Raw genomic sequence first — 21,151 nt, forward strand, 5'->3', positions numbered from 1 at the left:
ATGCTAAATGCTGAGTGGTTGGAACAGACGAGAGGGGAAACGAGGTTGGAGCTAAGGTTGTTATGGAAACATCAAGTTTTAAAATTGTATCTTTAGGCATCTTTTTTTAGGCACAGAATTTTTTTTTTTGCACATTACTGTACATGATTACAAATAATCAAAAGGCCTTTGCCCGTTAACACCTTCTCAGAGCTCTCAAGTTGACCAGATTGTGAACCTAATTGTTCATAAATGTTCAGAAGGTGAACATAATTTCCCTGAAACGTGAAATTACTGAATATTTTTAAACTACTTTTAAGGTTACAGAAAAAAACAAAACCACTGCACCACTCCACACCACACCACACCACACTACTCCGCACCACACCACACTGCTCTACACGAAGCTCTATAGATAAGTAGGCAGATAAAGTATTTTATTAATCCCAAAGAAAAATTGTAAATTGTAATGTTACTGCAGCCAGTTCACGGATTATACATCAAGACACAGGCATGAGTTGGATGGATGTGGAATTGTATACAGTGCGGTAATGACACTGAGGTCTCACTGTGTCAGTATCAAATGAGTCGGGAGAGTGGTCACGTACTGCGGTAATAAAAGTACACTTGGTGTGTGTGTGTTGATAACTGCTTATTTGGTGCATCAATTCATTCAGAATTCAAGACAGATTTTTGGTGCAGCCTAGTAGAGCTGTGAATCATAGCAGGACTGTGGATTTGATCCGATTCAATTATGAGGCATTAGATTTTTTATTTTTTTTTTAAATTTGATTCAATAGCACTGAAATTTTCTCACTGCTTTGTCTCGAGCTGCTACTTCTCTTACAGGGTTTTAATGTCTTAAAACTTCTCACCTTGTGTGTAACTGCATTGTGTTGCTAATTGTTTAAATGTCATGTCTCATATAAAATAATGATCTTTTTTATTTTTTGATATTGCACCAATCGCACATTTAACTTAAAAAAAAAACAAACAAAAAACAAGTACAACAAGAGTAAGCACTCTTGCAAAACATGAATATCAGCTGAAGATAGAAGCATTTAGTATTTTCTGCAAAAGCCGGTGTGTATATCTAATACGAGGGTGAGTCAAAAATTATCTGCACTCCGGTTATATTAAAACAGCTGTTGGCCACACTGTCTTATCAGCGCTTTCCGTCACTGCTGTGCAGGTGTGAATGTGTTACATCAGTACATTTTTAACTGTAGCATAAGCAAAAATGGACGCACGAAACTTGTGATTTGCACGAAAGAAGAGCAGTGTGCAGTGGTTTGTTTGCTGGTGCTGAAACAACTCATGGAAGAGCACAAACAACTGCAAACAAAATTTGAAACGATACTCTAAGGAAGGTAAAGGAAGGTGAAGATTCACCACTACGAGTCTGGGAGTAAACAGCAGAGTACGAAACGGAATTATCCTTAATCGCAGACCGAGAAAAAGTTCAAAAGGTCAACCGTTGATGTTTACAGTTTTCTGGGATTCTCAAGGACCAGTATTGGAACATTATCAAAAGAAAAAGGTTCAACATTTGACAGTGTACGTTACAGTGAGACGTTTTAAAGAACTAAAGCCTAAACTTTAGATTAAACGCAGAGGGGACTGCTGTCCAAGGGCATCGTGATCTCGCATGACTACGCATATCCACACACTCCTGCCCACACTGTCGACACTCTGCAAAAATTCATTTTGAGGTGTTAAAGCCCTACAGTCCTAATCTCGCTCCATCTCCTACAAGGACGAAGCAGTGCATTCCTGGTGCTTGCGGCTCGGCTTGATACATTTTTAATTAGGGAATATGAAAGCTTGTTGACAGACGAGGAACATTATTTAGAAAAACAATGTAGTTGTTTTTTCCTAAAAGTTCATTAAAAAAAACAGCCAGAGTACGGATCATCCTGATCAGTGGATGCTGGTCAATAAGGGGTGCTGGGGCGCCGCCCCCTTAAAGTTAGGCAGAGAAGAATCCTACTTTAACATGTAATTATTTAACATAATAATTATTTATTTTAATAACGAAATAAAATCATTTAGTCAAAAATTCCACTGTATGTTTTAATATAATGAATTTACAAAAAAAAAAAAATCATAAAACTGTATTATGTTCATTTGTGTTCGTGTACGCGGAGTGCCGGACAAACGAGTGAGGCAGGTGTGGCAGGTAAATTAATTGAATTTTTTATCAAATCGTCCCTGGGGCGTGGCACTGTGCGCCCCGAACCCTTTAATATTGGTTCTTAGAAAATCAATATTGTTTTTAAATATTTGGGCTTATGTGATTGTACCAAGGCAGCTAAATATCAGAGGAAATCAGAGGAAATTCTGTCATTTCTTTGCTAAAATACCCCTTCGCAAGGCGTTTGGACAAAGAAAGAAAAAAAGTTAAAGAGCTTCGACAAGATTGACCTGATCTTCTAATTAAGCAGCAGTCAAGTGATCGGGGCCGAGCTTACACTCTGTGCTTTTCCAGCGCATGAAAATTTTTTTATGGCTATTTACAGGCGATTATTAAAAGTTTATTTAAAATTTTGTTTGCGCACCCCCGAAAATTTTTGCACCAGCCACCACTGTTCCGAAATAAACCCTCATGATTTACAAAGAAAAAAAACTGAATCGATCAACAAAAGCCGTTTTAAATCGCACACCCCTGCGGTCTGGGAAAACTGAAAAAAATTCAGACAAAGTACAGACTTTTTCCAGAAACGCATCGATCTCAACCACAAGTAAAGTAAAGCTTATAAAGATTTATTTCCGGCTGCTGCTGCTGTGCAGGAGAATGACGGACAATCTGACACCTGGTATCTGATTACAAACCAAATTGATTTGGTACGTGTCAGTTTCGCGACGGCACGTAGCTGTCACAACTTGATCAAAGCACGCCGGTTACTGTGTGACGAAAGCTTTAATCAGACCATTTCGTGAAACTGGTTTCTTATCCCACATGATCTCTGTGAGAAGTTAGATTAAAAATGAAATGAAAAAAAAAAAAACAATTTGGTGAAATATATTTATGATTACTCATTGATCGTTTTTATTACAATACCGCTACGCCTTCTATGTTCCATCTGCAAGTCGGAAATGAGGACGGCGTTTAAAGATTCCTCATTTCCTCGATTTGATGAGTCTCATATCGTTCGCGGTTCCTCTTCGGTACCCAGATATGACGGCTGTGATTTGAATGTAATACCAGCGCCATCATGCTATGTCAAGTCAGGACCAACACTGTGTGTGTTTGTGTGTGTGCAGACCTGACATGAATGTGATGATGTGGGGTCGGGAGATGAGGGAGTGGCACTGTACCGGAGTCGCTGTGTGCTCCCGTGTCCTGAGAACTGATGCTCTCGGGCAGGTTCTTGTCCCCGCTGTTGCTGCCCCGCAGCGTCATGGACAGCTGCCGCTTGATCTTCCTCACGCGCTCCATCAGGGGGGGCAGGGGGGGCCGAGACGACGAGGAGGGAGGGGCAGCCACTGTTCAGTTGCCCTGTCACACACACACAAAAACACATGCAAAAACTGAGAAACTGTTGAACTTTGACAGAGTAGATATTGATCCTATGAAGAAAACCTTATTATTATCACTGCTGAGTTTGAGAAAGTTGCAAGAAAACCAAGTGTTTATTTCAGTTAAGCGACGGGCGAGACAGGAGAGTTGAAGAGCAGAAGAGTCAGGGCTTCATGGACACGTCAACAATGGAAAATAGAAACAACTTAAAAACCACAACAAAAACACGTGATTTTATGCATCTGTACTATTTGATTGCCTATGTGGCCTTTTTTTAATACGTGATTTCCGCATGCAAAAAAAAACATCTTGCACCCAGAAAAAGGTTGAAGGTTACTTTCAAATAAAAATACTCAACGTCTATTTGAGTACTCCTCGTATTTATGAAATAAAGAGCCGGACTTAATTATCCACATGCAGCAAATCAAAAATGCCGTCTGCTTCTGTGTGCCATCATCCATTTATTGTGTGTAGAGCATGCAGTCAGCAGTCAGCCGTCAACCTATCGATAAAAGTTCGATAAATCGCGTGCCGGCGGGTGTCGCACATCAATGCATTTTTTGAAGGACCAACAATAAAACAAATTTTTTAAAGGATTTTTTACGGATAAAATCTAATAAAATCTAAAACATTTCAGAATCAGTGGGAAGCTTAACAGACGCAAGAACGGTGAAGAGGCTACTTACTTACTTAACTGCTGATGAATATTGAACATTTTGAAATTAACGAAAAGCAATACGGTGGAACCTCGCAATCCACATGAACGCCTAAAATCAATTCGCCTAATAAATCAGCCTAAAATTTGTCCCTGTTCATGAGCTCCTTCTCAAAACTAGTGGTAATTTCGTCAACAAATATTTTTTGTTGTTTCTTATTTCCTTAAAACCTTTTTTCCCTATGATGGATTCAGTTACTAAATCAGCATGCAATATTGTTGACATAAAAAGACGAGATAAATATGCAATATGTTGCAAATGGTGCTTACATAAAAATAGTTGAAATACGACACTGAAAAGTGGCAAAAAACAAATAAACATTACGAATAAACACCCGGTCTTTATTTTCGTCAACATTAAATTTTTGTCACAATCCGCTACAATACGATGTTTATTCATTATGGCATGATCAGCAGTGTTTCCCAGGTCAGCGCGCGTTATATAAGGAGTAGATCATTATTTTGTGAAAAACTAAAAAAAAAATAATAATAACCGTTTTGGCTAGACTAGATTGACAGTAAATTCAGATTAATAATAATCTTATTGCTAAAATGTAAAAAAAAAATTAATTAAAACTAGGCTAAAATACTTAAGGGTTCATTCTGACTAAAACTAGACTAAAATATCCAGATTTTTAGTCGACTGAAACTTAACTTACAAAAATAGCATAAGATTGACGAAATATGAGAACTAACAAGGATATTTACCCTGGGACTAAGACTAACATTGAAAATAGCTGACAAAATTCACACTACTCAGAACACGACCAAGAAACCGCCATCCAGTGTTTCCTTATTTTATATTTAGCACTGTATTATTTCCATATAATTAAAACTTTTTCATACTCTGTTTTACATTTTGTTATATAAAAAAGTTAAATATAGTTCATAGTGACAGAGAAAGGATTAATTCTATTCATGTGTATTCATTCCTATGAAAAAAACTGAATCGGTCTACGACCAAAACGGGTCACAGACAGAACGATTCACGTTCATGAGCCGAGGTTTTACTGTACACTGTTTACATGTTTTAAGTATAAATTAGGATGATACTTAATTAACTTTTTCCTTCTTTTTCCCATTAAGGGCAGACAAACTGCATCACAATATCAAGTTCAGCCACGTCATAAAAAGGATAAGTCCTGTTTCTCAGGCGTCGGCCATGTGTCAAAATATAGTACGTCAAACATTTTCACATAAGGTTTATGATAACTACTGCAATATAAGATCTTATAACATAAGCTTTGAAAAGCAGCAGGAACAATAATAAAAACATTTTTACATATTTTATCATTAATTACATTTTATGAAGATGTTAAATATTAAAATGAATTAACCTAAAATAAATTAAGTGACCTTGTAATTGTTTTTTTATTTTTTATTTTAATAACAACAACAAAGAAAAGTTCTAAGAAGAATCACGATATCTCGGTGATAATTTTGTGATGATGTTTTTTACGATACTGAAATTACAGTATATCGTCATATGGTCCAGGACTAGGACCAACTTTAAGCATGTAGAGAAAAAAAAAATCTCCAAATTATGAATAAATAAATCACTGACACAGTTTTTATTACAGTAAAAACTCGACTTACAAACATTTGAGTTATGAATTTCTGCAGATAGGTTCATAGATGCAAACAAATCATAGAAATAGCTCAACTGTATTGTACAAACAACTGACTTGTAAAGCTGTCATAATGGTTAATAGTCCTGAATTTGTAAAATCCTTAGAAGAGAGTTCACAGTCCAATACAGTTAAAAATAGCTCCGAGACAAAATAGTGCAAGTTCAAAAAGAGTATAATGCAGAACCGAAACTCCAAACGTCGGCCACCAAAAAATTTAAATATGTTTAAGTTTTCACGCAAAACGATAGGAAACTAAACCACTATGCTAAAACTGCAAAAACTCACCCTAAATCATAATAAACCGTACTTACGGCCACTGCACAAAACTGTGTTGACTTCGTGTAGGTGAGATAGGGGTGTAAGACTCACTTTGTGGGTCTTACGAACAAATCCGACTTACGAACGTGCTCCCGGAATGGAACTCATTGGTAATTCGAGGACTTTGAAGAAAAGCAGAAATTGAACAAATCTCTTAAAATGTCAGACTTTACCTCACACATATTGGAAAAACTACTAAAAACAGACTGAGAGTAATTAAAACGAGATTGTAATTACACTCATCGTACCACTTTTATACAGATATTAAAAAATTACAGTCACAGTGGGGAAAGTCACAAGCGCTAAAAAAATATGAACGATGCTGGGAAGTGTACAACTGCATTTAACACGACACTGCAGTCACGCTCTGAGTTGTTGTTTTCACCACGTTGTGAAATAAGAACAGCTTGAACCCGGAAATGGTTGTTTCTGTGAACGCTTCAAATTTAGCATGGGTTCAATCGCATTATTAACGTTATGTCGCGCAGCCCTCAGGAGATCCTCTCTCAGGGAGAAAACATTGTGACGACTCTTTCGAATAGCACTCTCATTAGCGTGGCCTTGGGATGATGGATGACATGTGTGGGCGGACATGTTTGTTACTGTAGCTCTGGATGTTATCGAAAGAAAGTGGCGACGTCTCCTCTGTGAAGACGCCACGCTGAGACTCAGCGCCGGACTCGGCTTCCAGCTCTGAGCCGAGCGCATAAACATACTCTTACTTCAGAGACCATCGGGTGCCCCGGGACACCGTTGCAACATTTTTATATATTTTTTTTTATTCAGGGAAAGATAGCTTGCTCGTTTAGGTTTTACAGGTGAGAGGAAGTCGGACGCAGAAACACGAAACACATGCGGATAAGGAGCAGAAAACAACGTCCGCTTCCTCAGGGTCATATTTATGATCTTGTAAAGCATTTTAAACATTAAGGAGCACGTCCTATAGTTGGCACGAACCTGGGATGCGTTTGTAAACTTTGGGCCAGAAAATATACAAACGTTATACATATTTACTATACGTTACACAAACATCGTATGTCATACGCGCCTTGAGGCAAGGACTAGCCAGGCACAGATGTGTATCATGAACACACTCCACGACTTTCACTGTAAATAACTTCCACTGCAGCCAAGTGCGACATTTTATAGTTTGTTCTTTACATATGTACACAGAAGGCCAATGTAAAGCCAAACACCAGATTAGATTACATGTAGGCTAAATAAATATTGAAGAAACTTAGGAGGTTATCCATCATCACCTTAAGAAAACACAACAAACTTAAATATATGAAGTTACAGTTTGAATATGACGCCATATTACGTACGTCTAAAACCCTGGCCTCCCAAGAACTCCATGTGTAAAATGGCTCAGTGAGATGTCAGGACTTTATGAGTTTCTGTAATGTGCAAGTGGTTTTGCATTGTGATTACATTACATGATTGTGTGTCCAGTTCCCACAGACACGCGCATCTCGTATGAAAGTCCTCAAAGTTGGCAATAGGGCTTAAACGATTCCTAGAGTAATTTGATTACAAAAAATTATCTTCTGCCTCAAACCTTTTTTTAATTAATTTAAATTTTTTGTTTTTTATTTATTTATTTTTTTTACGCCTTCATTCAGAAATTTTATTACAAGTCCCGGTTTGATTTGAACAGCTCTCGTATTTTTAGCCCGTGTAAATATTTTAGGCATGCAGTTTCCACAGCGTGAACTGATCCTTCGTCCCTTCCCAGACTCAGATCGGAGCTCCAGTTTAGGCTACATAAAAATGTTTTGGCAGCACTCTTACGCTTAATAAAGGGACTGATACAATGACACGTGTTGCAGCGCTGAGCTTTCAGCAACTGATCAGGAACCAGTGTGGCTATATAAAGAACAGAAACCACGCACATGTGTTTAGAGTATGTGTTAGTACACCGGGGTAGGGTGGGGTGTGTGTGAAAAAACCTGGTCATGGTGTACCTCATAAAAATAAAACGAGTGACTCCAAAGCCCTGCAGATCCGATGCTGTGTGATAGATACAGCTGAAACAACTGAAAAAAAATAAAATAAATATATAAAATGGTGTATGTGGAAGTAAGACATAGACGTAACAGTTTTGGCGTGGGGCTTTTTGAAGTCTCTGTGAAGCGGAAACGGAGGGTGCCGCTAAAAATATTTCGCATAGTTGAGATGGTGAAAGCGAGGTTCGGCGGGCCTGTCACTCAGGAATGCGCTGCTGCGGAAAGCCAGGGGCTGAACTAAAAGCCAAGAAGCGAGAGGAGCTTTTTGAACTCCGAGCACTTTGACTAAGAGCCAGTGATAACCAGTGCAATATGCTGGCTGTCGGTTCAAAAGATCTAAACCTCAATTAAAAACCGCTCAGATCTTCGGCAAGCCAAAAACAGATGGTCGGCTTTTGCTAACAGATCTAAGCTGTGTCACGAAATTAACTTAAAAACAAAACAAAAAAAAAAACTGTGCGAGTTAATGAACTCACGTTACCTTTGAGCGCCTTCACACTATGGCATTATTTTGAATGACTTTACATTTTAATATTATCTGTGGCTCGATGTGGTTCTATTATAAAGAGCATTTTTATAATAAGAGCATAATCTTATTCTTGATTTAGATTATTGACTTGAGCCAGACCCTGTCTGAAGTAGAAGGTGATGTTAACCCAGTGTCTGGATTAGAATTAAGATTATGGTTACATCATTGTTACCTTGTTTTTTACTTCGACAGATTCTAGTGGCTATTGCCTGGAGTACTGCTCACTTAGGCTCCTTGTACCTAAGGGCATCAGTAAAAAAAAAAAAAAAAAAAAAAAAAAAAAATATATATATATATATATATATATATATATATATATATATATATATATATATTTATTTATTATTATTATTATTTTATACACCACGGTTTAGCGGTAAGCCCTCTAGGATTGAGGAGGTTTACATCTCGTGTCCGATTTACGAGATCTATAAGTTTTCGTTTTATCCCTGTACTTTGTGGGTTTCATGGGCACGACTGTCTGTGTATGATTTTTTTTTTTGTGTGTGTGTGTGTGTGTGTACAGTAGTGCGCTGTGATAGGTTGGCACTTCACCCAGGGTGTCCCCCACCTCCCAGTTCCCTGAATCCCCTGGCATAGACTTCAAGCCCCCAGTGACCCTATAGGGGATAAGTGGTACGGAAAACAGATGGACGAATGAATGAAATGGATGCATGGCGTGATGATAATGATGATGATGAGCATTCCTCACTTTAGAAATTTAGCCCCTTTTTAACAGTGTTTGTGGTATGACTGAGATCATCATGATTTTTTTTTTATTTTTTTAAAGTTAAATTAATTGACCTAATTAAACTATTTTAGAATTCTCAATGCTAATACAAAAAAAAACAAGAAAAAAAAAAACGAGATAAAAATCATGGTTGTAAGCAACGATAAGCGGGCCCAAGCACCCTGCGCCACTGCATTCATCCTAGCGCACCAGAAAGACGGTGGGCAGGAGGAGCACATCGAATTCACAATTTGGAAACACCAAATAACCTAATCTGCATGCCTTGGAACTGTGGGAGGAAACCAGAATGCGCGGAGGAAACCCACCAAGCATGAGGAGAACATGAGATGGAAAACCGAACCCTCCACATGATGAAATTCAAACCCTCAACTCTGGTGGTGCCTAATGCTAGCTGATTAACAACAACAACAATAATAATAATAATAATAAAAAACATTATTGAGCATCAATACACACACACAACACACCCCCTGTTGCTAATTGGACAAAATAGTGCTAACTGCAGGGCTTAAAGCTCTTCTCAGTCTACACATAGACAGATCGTAAACCGTGAGGAGGAGAAATTTAATACATTTGGAGAAAAAAAAAAAAAAGAAATTTAGGATTAGAATCTCTGCCTCCAGTGACGGATCTTATATAGACAGTCTGACTGCTTTTAACCATCTTCCAGATAGGGGACATACTGTCTGTGATCTCACCACGACCTTTGTGCCTCACCAACTCAAGTCTACTCCGTACTCATCTGCCATAAACTATCGTGGTTTTAAGATAAATCCTTCAGAGAGATACAGGTTGATATTGCAATATCCTGCAGTGTAACAGAAGAAAGGGAGGGAGAGAGAGAGAGAGAGAGAGAGAAAGAGAGAGAGAAAAAGGCAAAAACTTGACCTCCTCACTCTGGCTCAAAGCTGAACGTCGTCCGATTTAGTGCTTTTCTTAGCCAACACAAGTGTACAGAGATCGAGAGACTGACAAGAGTGATGAGGGTGAAACCCAGCAACAAAAACAAGAACTCGCAGTCATCAGCAGTGACCTGGATTAGAAAACCTCTTCACTAACCCGAGTAAAAGATAAATATGAAATAATGTTGATATCATGGACAGAAGGGTGTCCAGTATTGGCAGAAATTATCATCATTATTATTTCTTACATCATTGAAAATCTTTGAAACCTGACAACTTTTCCTAGCAAGTCCAGTTTAATTTGTATGATTAATTAGTAGTTGCTCATTAGACTAGTAGGGAAAAGAAAAAAAGAAGAAAAAAAAAAGACAACCAGAAACGAGACGAAAAAAAAAAAGAAATTCCTTATCAATTTTGCAAGTTGTTCGGCAACCAAAACAAACTAATATAAATATAAATTCAGTCGACTTAATTTATATATTTTGAAAAAGGACTGAAATACTCCAATGCTTTAGCAAGTGGTTAGAACCTGAAATTAAAACCATGCAACCCGTCAGATGACAATTAAAAATAACCCAAGTATGGATAAATAAAAGGTAACGCAAGTAGCAATGTTAAAATTAAATCATGTACTGTACTTTGATAAACAAAATCCAAATTTATTCTAAGACACAATAATACATTAAACAGCTGACTGAAATATTGATTTCAGTCATTTTTGTTGACTAAATGATTCATAGACTAAATGACGTACTGTATGATGCAACTTCACCAAAAGTTTAAGTGATCTCCATTTATACCTTCTTCCCCAATATGGGGGAAGCCGACTGTTTTAGGCTTTAGGCTTTTGACAATTCCAGTCATTTTATATTTTGAAAATGATCTGTTTTCTCAGCTTGATGAAGTCCAATAGTGCGACCTTTCTAAAGCAGTGACTTTGTTTTTTATTTTATTTTTGTCCGGGGCAGTGTAGGTAATCTTTACCTTTGCTTCAGTAGTTTTATTAGTGGATACTTTTTTACTTTTACTCCACTACATCCTCCACCAAATATCTAAGCTTTTCTACTTCACTACATTGGCACACGGTGTTGCGTTACATAACCACAGTTGTTTGTAGTATTTGAAGTGGGAATATCGGCAACTGCTGACTATTACAGATAACTGCATGATTTGCCTTCCTCTTAATAAAACACTTAATCATGTAGCAGGTGTTTGAAATCAGCAGCAAGAATGGTTTCAGACAGCCAAAAAAGGCCACAGTGAGCTAATACGAGCTTAGTGTACTCGGCACAGTGTACTCGGGCATGGATAGAATCAGATATGGACGGCAATCATATCAGTTAACGCAAGTGAAACGCTGTTTATGAACCAGACGTCATCGGTGCGGTCATCAATATTTCCTACAAAATCTCCATGTGCATGTAGCACACGCCAATCTTAATCTCTGACCTACACAACCACAGCTGATGAAGCAGGAAGGCACACTAGACCATTTTTTTCCATAAAGCAAAGATCGACTTCCTTGTTTCCTTCTCTTTGTATTTAATTGCGGCTCGCAAAAAAAAATTAGGCGCATACTGCCACCTGCTGTATCGGAGAGTGAAATAGCATGAGCATCCCAAAGTACAGAGGATAAAAATAAACTGAACGCTGGCCAGCGGGGAATTGGCAAAGTGTGGCAATCGATCCTGCGCACGGCAAAAATCACATCAAGCGTGCCTAGCTTGAAAACGTCCTAAACTTGAAGGTGAGTACTTTTATACTTTTTTTTTCTCAAGTACAAATGTAGATGGGACATCTATTTTTACTTCAGTAATATTCTTTAGAAGTACAGGATATTCTCTATTTTTTTTACAGGATTTGTGTACTTTGCCCGCCACTGATTACAAGCCATGCTAGAAATGTAGACACCCATAATAAACATGAAGAGCCCATGTGTATTTACTCACCTAGTCCCTCATGAAGCGTGAACAAGACCTGGTGCATAATGAAACATTCCGGAAATCATAAATCTGACTGTTAGCTTTCTGATGCGCTATTATTGTTTTTCCCCCCTCACGTTGTCAAATATGCAGGAGGCATGAAGTGGGGGAAAAACAGAAAGTCTGACCTTTAGACTGGCACACTGGCTTGAATGTTGGCTTTATACATCCAGCCTCAGATATTTAATCACTTATCGTGGCAGTAAAATGCGAACGAGTCTCTGGCTCGTAAACCTAGTTTAACAGCGATAAACATGAAGTTTGTAGTGACTCAGGCTATTGACGCAAGCCTGGATCTCAGAGCGTGATGATGAAAATGATAATTCGCATGTCATTTATGTCATTTTTGGTCGTCAGTGGATTGCACACTAGATGACAGGTCAGGTCACCGAACACCTGAGCAGACAATCCAGCTACTGCCAAACCTCCAAAGTACAGGCTGATTCAGATACATGCCGAACTTTTAACATGGACAAAATAAATCATAACAGAAAGAAAAAAAAAGCAGGATAAACAGTGTCACTTAGGGCTGGGCTTGGGGCAAAGTTTTTTACATAATACTTCAGAGGAGTAAAATAAATATAGGTTTTAAAAGTCAGGCGAACACGTTTATTTAAATTACAATACCAAGCGGCAGTGTGCCCTTCATAAATACGTCAATTTTTTCGACCTTGATGCGCTTGACAGATGAAGTGGGGGAAACTGCACGCTTATGTTTGTATATTGTTTGCAACAAGCTAAGTAGCTAACTCAGGTGAGAGATGTGTATACACATATGAATACACACTATACATATGTTTATCGGGGGCAGGCCTTGTAGGACAACTTTCACACACACACACTAACGAATTGTGAATGACTGCTGTCTGGCTCACAGATTACATAAATTGTCTAAATAATGGATTACATTTTTAAATAAATAAATAAATAAATAATTGAGTACTTAAATGGCAGACCCAACATGTTAGATTACTCGTTACATCAAACACTCACTGTTAAATAACCTTTTTTTCTTCTTTATTAAAACTACCCAAAGTTACAAATAAATCTTAAAATCACCATCGCAAAAGTGTGACTGTGCGGATGAACAAATAAAATTCTGCTGAAAATAAAGTGACAGCTACCAGCAAGGGAGGGCGAAGGCCATCACGGGCTTAATCCGTGACACCGTCTCACCATGTCTTTTTGAACTGCTGCTCACACACCGCTAGGGAACGGGAATAAAGCACTATTCATTTGAGCTTGTGGGCGTCTATGACTGAAATAGCAAGTATAAAAACCCTGTCACTCTGTATGTCCAGGACCCTGTGATTTGAACTACTGTCAGGGCTGCACTTTTGGAAAATTTATCTACACCTTATTTAGAATTCAATTGCGCTGTAGTACTGTACGACCTTGTTCGGGTCGTACCACATTTGTGAATGTGAAATATAGTCACATTTTCTCTTAATAAAAAGTATTTATTTCTAAAATAAATCATGTAATCATATTATATGCTTGGTATTATATTCTAAATGCTAATTTCAGCACGAGTATCATGTATAAAGCGGACTAGTGAGGTGTAACAGCTTTCTGCCTGGACCGGTCCTTCGTCTGCCTCCAACCACGTGTGCGATCATTTCAGGCTCATTTACATTACACTGACTGAATCAGCACTCAGCTAAGCACATACATATTTATGCCCAGCTCATTTTATTGTTGACTTAATCAGAAAGGTGACCAAAACCCAGACCGTGCGCCCAGAAAAGCCGCATTACAGATTGTTAACCAATTATCGTGTCTCATTCCCTGAATGACTCGGGCGTGTTGGAGAGCGGGGTGAACGCTGCATTGTAAAAAGAAGTGACTAGCGACTGTGTGACAGCATCCTGACCTTCCCACAGAGCGCTGTGGGTCTGAATGTAAGGTGTTAGAAAGCTTAAACGCTGACATGCACAGCTCTGGCAGCTTCACCCTAGCAGCGCTGGTGTGCTCACGTTCTCTTTAAGGACTTTGACGACCTGAATAAAACCTGCACTCATTAGGGTGTGCGCGAGTTTGACGGTGCAACATTACCCATCACATTCATGTGTAGAATTGTGTTCTGGAAGGAAAATACTTAGAAACGTCTTGGTGTGATGTGATGTGATTTCGGCCACCCAAAGCAGAGGTAGTGTTGCAAAACACAAAGGCCTATTAATTTTCTATATGTTTTCTATAATTGTTCTACATGTTCATAAATTTACTGCAGGCTAAAATTTAAGCAATTAAAAAATATATAGTAAAATTGTTTGTTCTGCGTAACATTTCTCTTCACGTATCTATTTACTTGTACACCACAAGAGGGCGCACTTGCGCATCATGCGCTTCAAAGTATTTTCCACATTTTTCGTTCGACTGAGACCCATTTGAAGTCACGCTGCAGCTAAATCGAGTTGGTATGTTTTAAAGTTAACTCCAAGTTAAAAGATTTTTTTTTCAACGCAGCATTTTTACACATCACTTTCCCGGCTGCGCAGAAAAAAAAGAAGCATGCAACACAAGGCACTTTAAGGAAATTTTAACCGTTAAAATCAATTGCCATTTTTTCCTTAATCGATGACTTGAAATGCACAAGAAGTCAACCAACTATTGACTTTAATCGATGATCGTCCTATCGATAATAAAAACATTAATGACAGAACTACAGTCAGAGATGTTAAAAAATAAATAAATAAATACATACATAATCAACACCTTCTGACCAAATAGATCTGAATTCGGTATGACCACTAATAACGATCTCGGTCGAACCGATATCAGGGCTTTTGCTTATCAGCTAAATCTTTACAGTGATCTGACATTTACACTGGAAACACCCTGGTTAGTTTACTGGAAACACCCGGGACTCTCAGCATGTTGTTGCCCAGAATGTGACTCATAGCAATGATGGGTAAGAGGAACGTCAACGCGACCCACTTTAACAGCCTGGAATACACATCTGTGGGGAAAAAATGTCAGGCCTGATCGGACATTTTGCAAAGAATTTGACATTTCAGGCTAACGTTTAGCCGGAATCCTATACTCAGTTTCATGAATTAAATTAAGTCAGAGCTAAATAATAAAGATGGGGAAAATCTATTCAGAGTCGTGATGCTTTTGTTTGGCGATTCATGCATCACTACACTAACTGCAAAATATTTATATATTTTAAAAATATTTATTACATTTATAATCAGTGTTGGGTGTAATGTGTTACAAAGTAGAGTACTTGGATTACTTTTTTTGATGTAAACGAGTGATCTAACTCACTAGGTCTGCCATTCAAGTACTCAGTTATTTTTTCAAAAATGTAATCCGTTATTCAGACAATTTATTTAAACCCTGAGCTGACAGCAGTGATTCCCAATCCGTTAGTGTGTGTGTGTCCGTAAGTGTGAAAGTCGTCCTACAAGCCCTGCCCCAGATAATCCGCCCCACTCTGTTATTCCTGTTGTTATACCCCTATCTCACCCATGCGGTTTGACTATGTGAGGACCGACGCGCGAAAAGATGGAAACATAATCGCAGCGCCAAAACTCGCGATGAATCATGATGAACCGAACTTGCGATTAGGGGTATTAGTAGTTAACAGATTATGGGCAAAACTTGAGCTAAGTAATGATGGTGGAATTATTATAAAGGTCTTGACTAAAACAACATGCATGAGGAATCACAAAAGGAGTTTTTTATTTTCTGCAATGGAAAAGTACTCTAACTAGTTAGTTTTATCAGAAAGTAATGCAGTAATGTAATAGATTACTTTTTAAAGACAGTAATTTTGTAATATAATTAGTTACTTTAAAAAGTAACGTCCCCCAACACTGGTTATAACAGAGATGAACCGTTTGATCAGACGACAGACCAGAATTAGCTGGTTTTCAATGTGATCTGCCTCAGATATCAGCGATTCTGTATTGAGCGCAAAACCTTCCAAGCAGCGTGACAAAAATGCATATTTATGGTCATACATTATAAAAAAAATTACCACTTATGATTATACAAACTACACAAAATTACCACTTGAGCGCAAATTAGTAAAAAATCACGTTAGAAGACCATGTTAGAAGACGCACGCACATCACATGCTAGCAGGTGCTCGACCTGTGTGCCCACTCATGTTAAGTTTTGAGACTTTAAAGGCATTTGAGAAGATAAAACGTCATTGTTTTTTACAATCCTACAGGTGGGACACTCTAAACTACTTTAAGTTAAATGTTAAACTCTTGCATTTCAAGTAACTTTGGTATTGTTAAACGATTGTGCTTGTTTTTTTTAAGTGAGAAAACTAACATTATAAAATCATTAAGCTTTTAAGTTTTCAAATTGTAAAAATTTAATATTAATTGGCGATATTTATAAAAGGTATTGTGATGATTATAATAAGGAAGAATGCTAAACTCCGCAGGTGTGCTGTCCTAGCTAGCACATTCATTCGTTTAGACAAAAACTATCAATCATAAATACACAGACATGTCAGAGGAAAAAACCTAAAATGTAAACATCCTCAGGGATTACAAGAACAGGCTTCAAGTTCTACTTAAAAGCACCCAAATTTGAGTGAAAAAAAAACAATAATAAACCAGGTCATCTCTATGCACCTTGCTTCAGGTATAAGACTAATAATACCTGCAGGCGTGATTTATGAGAAAAGCGTCCTCAGGGAGATTTACTTCAAAGCAGACACAAGACAACAGCTAAAAAAAAAGAGATCTACTTTAACACAGAGTGTGTGTTTCTCCCTGTCGTCTTCCTGTTTTCGTACAATTTAAACAATTTTGGGGCAGAATCTTAAGCAGTCTGTTTCACGTTAATTAACAGGCTGATAATAATCTTGTAATAAATCATTAAGAGGGCCCTGACTACCATGGGATTTTTTTTTTATTAATTCCCTTTTTTTCAGCGATATACTGTATGATTATCTAAGATGATTCAGGGAGATCTACCTAGCAGAGCTTGCAGAGTGTTAATCTCCTACTCCCCTTCACCGATCACTGAGAACACGTCAGATGTCATGTTGAGTCAGAAGCAGCCTTCGGGGCATGTGTGAGTGAGTGAGCGAGCGAGTAAATGAGTGAGTGAGTGAGTGAGAGAGCATTTCTTCCAAGATCCAGTGACTTCAGCTTGTAACCACGCATGAATGATTAAGGCTCGAATGGGTTTAACCCCGAACTGCACTTTCCCTGTTCCTGGTTTTTAAAGTAGCCGGAGCTTTTTTGCAAATAAGGAATCGTGGTCGAACAAGCAGATCTTTTATTACCCTTCACATATACCAGAGAGGTTTATAGAACAAAGTCGTCTGTGGTGTCGTTTTACACGTTTACTTTCGCTATGGGCTTGTTTCTCAGCTTGTGCTAGCAGATTTGCTTAAAATGCAAAAAAAAAAAATGTTTAAGGCGACAATACTGACAATGGACAGAATATGCATTACATTTAGCAGAGTTAAAAAACAAAGCTTTTGTTTGACCACGGAAAAGTGTTTCTGTGGCGTACTAAGTAAAAACATGACTTACTGACCTACTTGCAGGCACCTGATATTGGCAGGACGTCAAGAACAACATACCAGGTAATTGCAGTTATTTGCACACGCCTAGGGTTGTATGCATTGTTTCTCGCCTAGTCAGCTTTTAAACTCCTTAACGATAAAATCCCTTGCGCGGCAATTTACATCTGAAATGATTTTTATCAGGTTGTAGGAAGATGCCCTACTACCTCCTTTGTAGTCCACTTCGCTTCGACCATCAGTTATGAAAAAACGTCTAGACATTCCTTGTAAGGTTTGATAACGCACACCAAGGTTACATAACATAGTGGTATCATGTGGTACTGGAAGCTCTACTAGGTAGGGCAATTAAAGCAAAAAATTTTCCTGCTTCCTAAAAGTCACATGACACGTCTCTTTGTGAAGCTGCTCATGCGGTGTCATTCAGGAATGCACTGTCTTCCATTTTCCTCATGCATTCACTCACGAACACCCTGATTGGCCTGATTAAATGCAGTGATTGTCAGGGAAATCCCAGCAAGCCTGACAAACACAGCTTCATCATAACTGGGAATCGAACTCATGATATCCTTGTAAAAATGTAAATGCATTTCAATTTACATTTTTTTATTATTATGAGATCATAAGCATGGCAGTGGTGGGACTGATAATATTAGTAGTGATGCCTGTTAAAGAGGAGTGTTTTCCTTTAGGGGAGGAGAAACTGGAATTTGAAAAGGTTGGAGTACACTGTGAAACGTATTACAGAAAAAGGAGACAAGAAAGAAAGTATTTGATAAAAGAGCATTTAAACTGAAAGGAAGATGAGGGAGATGCAACTTATTGGATGCCAACTGCCGTAAAAACAAGGCCGAACAATCGAACCGAAAGCCTGTTAGAACGGGGGCTCACTGATCAGGAAAGAAAGCATTTAATGGCTTTTTAAGACAGACCGAGCTGAAAAATTGCCCGGGAACATGAGGAAGAGCGAGACCTATACGTATTGCACCTGACTAGATGCCAACCGCCATAAAACAAAAAGCAAGAACAACATAACTAAACTGCTAAATATGATCATTCATTCATTCATCTTCTATACCACTTATCCACAGGGTTACAGGGTCAAAGGGGCCTGGACCCTATCCCAGGAGACACGGCAAGGTACACCTTAAACAGGGTGCCAATCCATCACAGGGCACACATACACACTATGGGCAATTTGTGAACACTAATTAACCTAATCTGCATGTCTTTGGACTCTGAAAGGAAACCCTGGAGAAACAGGAGGAAACCCACCAAACAAGGGGAGAAAATGCACACGCACAAGACAGAAATACTCTGGACCCTGGTGGTTCGAGGCCACAGGGCTAACCACTATGTGTACTATACTATACCCCATGCTGCCTAAATATGATTAAAGTTTATTTTTCCCGTCAAGGGGTCGCCACAGCGCACCATCCGATTTGCCAACGACTTTGCATATATATATATATATATATATATATATATATATATATATATATATATATATTTTTTTTTTTTTATTTTTTTTTTTTTTACGCCTGACGCCCTTACGGACGAAACCCTCCCATTTTTTTTTACATTTATAGCATTTGGCAGACTTCCTTATCTAGAGCGACACCATGCAACATTTTTATCTCATTATAAATTTGAGGAGTTTAGAGTTAAGTGCCTCGCTCAAGGGCACAACAAGGAGGACCAGGAGGTTCTGCAAAATGTAAAAAAAAGTTACATTTATTTATTGAAACGTGCACGAAACATATGAAAAAATATTAATTACCTAATATGCACATTGCGCCAAAGTGGTTTAAGTCCCTGGTTGTGTAATGATTACGATTCGACACCCTCACTGCTGCAGCTCGAATTTCGATTCCAAGGTAGCTCAGAGGACTAAGGCACCAAGTTACAGATCGGAGAGTCTGTGGTTTGAGCCTTTGTTGGGCCCTTGAGCAAGGACCAACCTTATCTGCTCCAGGGGCGCCGTATCGTCTGACCCTGCACTCTGACCTCAGTTACGCTGGGACATGCTTAGAAAGAATTTCACTGTGCAGTAATGTAAATGTGACAAATAAATGCTTAACTTAGTGTAACTTTAAAAAAATAAATAAAACTAAATAAATCACGTGACTATTGGGAGGGGGCAATTTGTCCTGTTTTTAAACAAAATAATCACAACATTTAGCCATTATAATGAGTATTAGTTTACTAAGATTGTTAAAAAAAAATTAAATACATAGTTTGTTTCCTCTTACCTGTCCTAGTTCTGTCACCTTTCTACGTCATCAGGAAGGAGTTCCCCCTTAATTCGTATGCCACTTTCTCCACACATTATTGATTATACGAATTTATACGAGGTCTCATCCCCATAAAACCACAGTTTTATTTTTTTTTTTAAGTGACATCTTGGTCTAATTATATCGGGATTAAACCGCGGCGTACGTGTTAGCACGATGCTAACGTCTCGCGCCGTCCTGAATTAATGCACAGGAATGCACGCGCTAATTAGAAGCGAACGCAGTGACGTCAGTCAGCTATAAGATCATATAAAATACGTCAGTCTTTTTTTCTTAAAGCGATCTAAATAATATATATAGTTAAAAGAGAAAAAAAAATTGACAGTAAAAAGATGACGCTTGCTTGCTAGTTAGGTAGAGAGCTAGCTTTAATCTTTGACATCAACACCAGTGGAGTTGCTAGCTTGGGTATTAAATCACCATGGTGATATCGCGTGCACGCGAACGGTTGAAAATGTTCACTAACGGATTTAGTTGTTTTGTACCTCGATATATATACACACACAATCACCTACACATACACACACACATAAAGCACAGGCATGTCACACTATAGTATACACTAGTACAACACGCTTGTGGGTTTTTTTTTTACCCGAGAGAGGACGTGAGATTCCCGTGTGTGTGTGTGTGTGTGTCCTTGCTGTAAATCCTAAAATCCCAAAGCCGCCGCCGTGCACTCCCAGTAGTCTTCAGCCATGGTTCTCTATCCGCGCTGCAGCGCTCCTGTCCCGGCTGACGGCATCAGAAACTCCCCGTCACCCCCCCAAAAAAAACGTGTGTTCGCAGCAGCAGCTGTTCGCGTCCCCCCCCAACACCTCCTCCTCCTCCTCCTCCTTCAGTCTCTGTCCAAATCCGGAGTGGGAAGGGAAGGGAGCAGTCAGGTTAGAGAGCTCTGCGAATAGATCCGGAGTCACACACACACACACTTGATCGCTTATAAACCTGAGTTGACTTCACCGAAATGATAAACTCACTCTTCGTGTGAGGACTTGTCTGTTTTACGCGAAGGGCAGAAGGACGC

At 38.6% G+C, this 21,151-nt stretch overlaps 1 protein-coding gene across 1 annotated transcript in view; it reads right to left on the minus strand.

The window, feature by feature from the left end:
• Positions 1-20,896, minus strand: part of cdk16 (cyclin-dependent kinase 16) — a 44,524-nt gene extending 23,628 nt beyond the window's left edge. Inside the window, exons 1-2 of the mRNA XM_053504323.1 lie at positions 20,723-20,896; positions 3,298-3,478 (exon numbers count right to left, since the gene is read on the minus strand). Of these exons, the coding sequence (XP_053360298.1) occupies positions 3,298-3,418 (121 nt within the window). The 5' untranslated portion in view covers positions 3,419-3,478; positions 20,723-20,896. The remainder of the gene's footprint in view (positions 1-3,297; positions 3,479-20,722) is intronic.
• Between the last annotated feature and the right edge of the window lie 255 nt (positions 20,897-21,151).

Source organism: Clarias gariepinus, chromosome 9 (assembly GCF_024256425.1).
Source record: "Clarias gariepinus isolate MV-2021 ecotype Netherlands chromosome 9, CGAR_prim_01v2, whole genome shotgun sequence".
Classification (NCBI taxonomy): Eukaryota; Metazoa; Chordata; class Actinopteri; order Siluriformes; family Clariidae; genus Clarias; species Clarias gariepinus.